Source organism: Tigriopus californicus, chromosome 7 (assembly GCF_007210705.1).
Source record: "Tigriopus californicus strain San Diego chromosome 7, Tcal_SD_v2.1, whole genome shotgun sequence".
In the NCBI taxonomy this organism is placed as follows: Eukaryota; Metazoa; Arthropoda; class Copepoda; order Harpacticoida; family Harpacticidae; genus Tigriopus; species Tigriopus californicus.
The window spans coordinates 8,841,527-8,843,128 of NC_081446.1; the positions used below are offsets into that span (position 1 = coordinate 8,841,527).

A 1,602-nucleotide genomic window follows, 5' to 3' on the forward strand; every position below is an offset into this window, starting at 1 on the left:
GAGGCACCGTGGTCATCTCGTGTGAAGTGGGCAACCGTCACGGAAGGGTCCAGTGGACCAAGGACGGACTCACACTAGGTAAGGCTGAGCATGGAGAAAGAATCCCAGCGACCTTGCGTTTATTTCAGGAACAAGAGACGGATTAGGTGTCAACCTGGAAATCCGCAACAATGTGCTACATCTCCGAATGTAATCCATAGGACTCCACTCGACCAAAGGCTGATCCGTCTTCGTCTTCCACACTCACTCGAGACCCAACTCACTAATGTACTCGTACGGTTAAGGAGTTGATAGATTCCTTACCACTTGGTTGATCTTTTTTTTGGAAACTAAGGTTAAAACTTGTTGACCGGAAGCAATTAAATTCGCTTGCGAACGAGTTTTCAGAACGGCGAGTTCTCGTCCGATTTTATGACCCCAGGAGTAGAGAGGATTTTGCTTTTACATCAGTATCATGTTCGGGAGCGATGCATGCAGCAGAGACTTCACTACGTAGAGGGAGATCCTATTAAACTCCAAAGCTGTTTAGGAGCAGGGAGATCAGATTTCCAGAAATCGCTACATCAACAATGGATGGATGAACTACCAATCGTTGGAGTCCTTTCTCACACGTTTGAACTTCGTGCCTCACTCAATCTGCCAACCACCACCACTACCACCAGCCCTTCAGCTAGTCACGCAATAGGATTCCTTTGAAATTTGATCAACTCGAGTGCTCATAAACCGAGTCTTGAGTTAACGAATGCTCTCTTTTCGCTTGTAACATGCAGGTAAAAGACGCCACGAACAATGGCTTATGGTACAAAAGTGTAAACTTTGTGGATGCTCAAACTCAAAGATGGCGGAACTAAGAAAGGGGACTGTTTAAGTCCACCCTTGCTTTCTCTATGTAGAATGCTACCCTGGTGTATCCCAGGAATAAAAAAGGGCTAATAATATTCTGCATCCAACCCCGCATCCTTTGACGTGTGTGAGTGAAAGGTCCGTCAACGCAGTCAATGGGTACGTTTTAAGAACATACCACGTACGACATACACATACCCTATGTAGTATATCAGGGTGGGCGAGACAGGCGTGGGCTTGACAATGGGATTAGGATGAAAATATGCGTGAAATTTGATTATGTCACATGTCCTGGAAATACTTTCTTTTTTATCTTAGTTCCAGCCCCTTCGCTTTATTATTCATCTTTCTCCCTTCACAATTTCCACTTTTCTCTCATCTTTTTCGTTTTCTTCTTCATCTTGTTCCCCTATTGAGTGGACAGGGCCCAATTTCCAGTCTACAATCTTGGCCTGAGTGTCTGAGATCGAGATGATGTACGGGTGCTAGTGGATAGGCAGATAGCTATATGTATAAGTAGGTAGGTAGGTAGGTAGGTGAATGAATGGTAGATAGAATGGAGAGGGACGGAGGGAGGGGGGGAGGCAAACAGGCAGAGAGGTTGGAGCCCCGGAATACCTCTGATATTGAAGTGCATTCTTTCCGGAAGAGCTCCTTTGGGGAAGTTTTTTGGGGATGATTTCCTTTTCTAACTTGAATAGGTTACGGAACAGATGCTTCCCATGGAACCAGCACTATCCAAAAAGTTGAATTGGATAC

General features: G+C 45.2%; 1 protein-coding gene across 1 annotated transcript in view; it reads left to right on the forward strand.

The window, feature by feature from the left end:
* The window catches only part of LOC131883444 (synaptogenesis protein syg-2-like), a 34,717-nt gene that overhangs the window by 572 nt on the left and 32,543 nt on the right, over positions 1-1,602 (forward strand). The window contains exon 2 of the mRNA XM_059230920.1: positions 4-78. Coding sequence (XP_059086903.1) covers positions 4-78 — 75 coding nt within the window. The remainder of the gene's footprint in view (positions 1-3; positions 79-1,602) is intronic.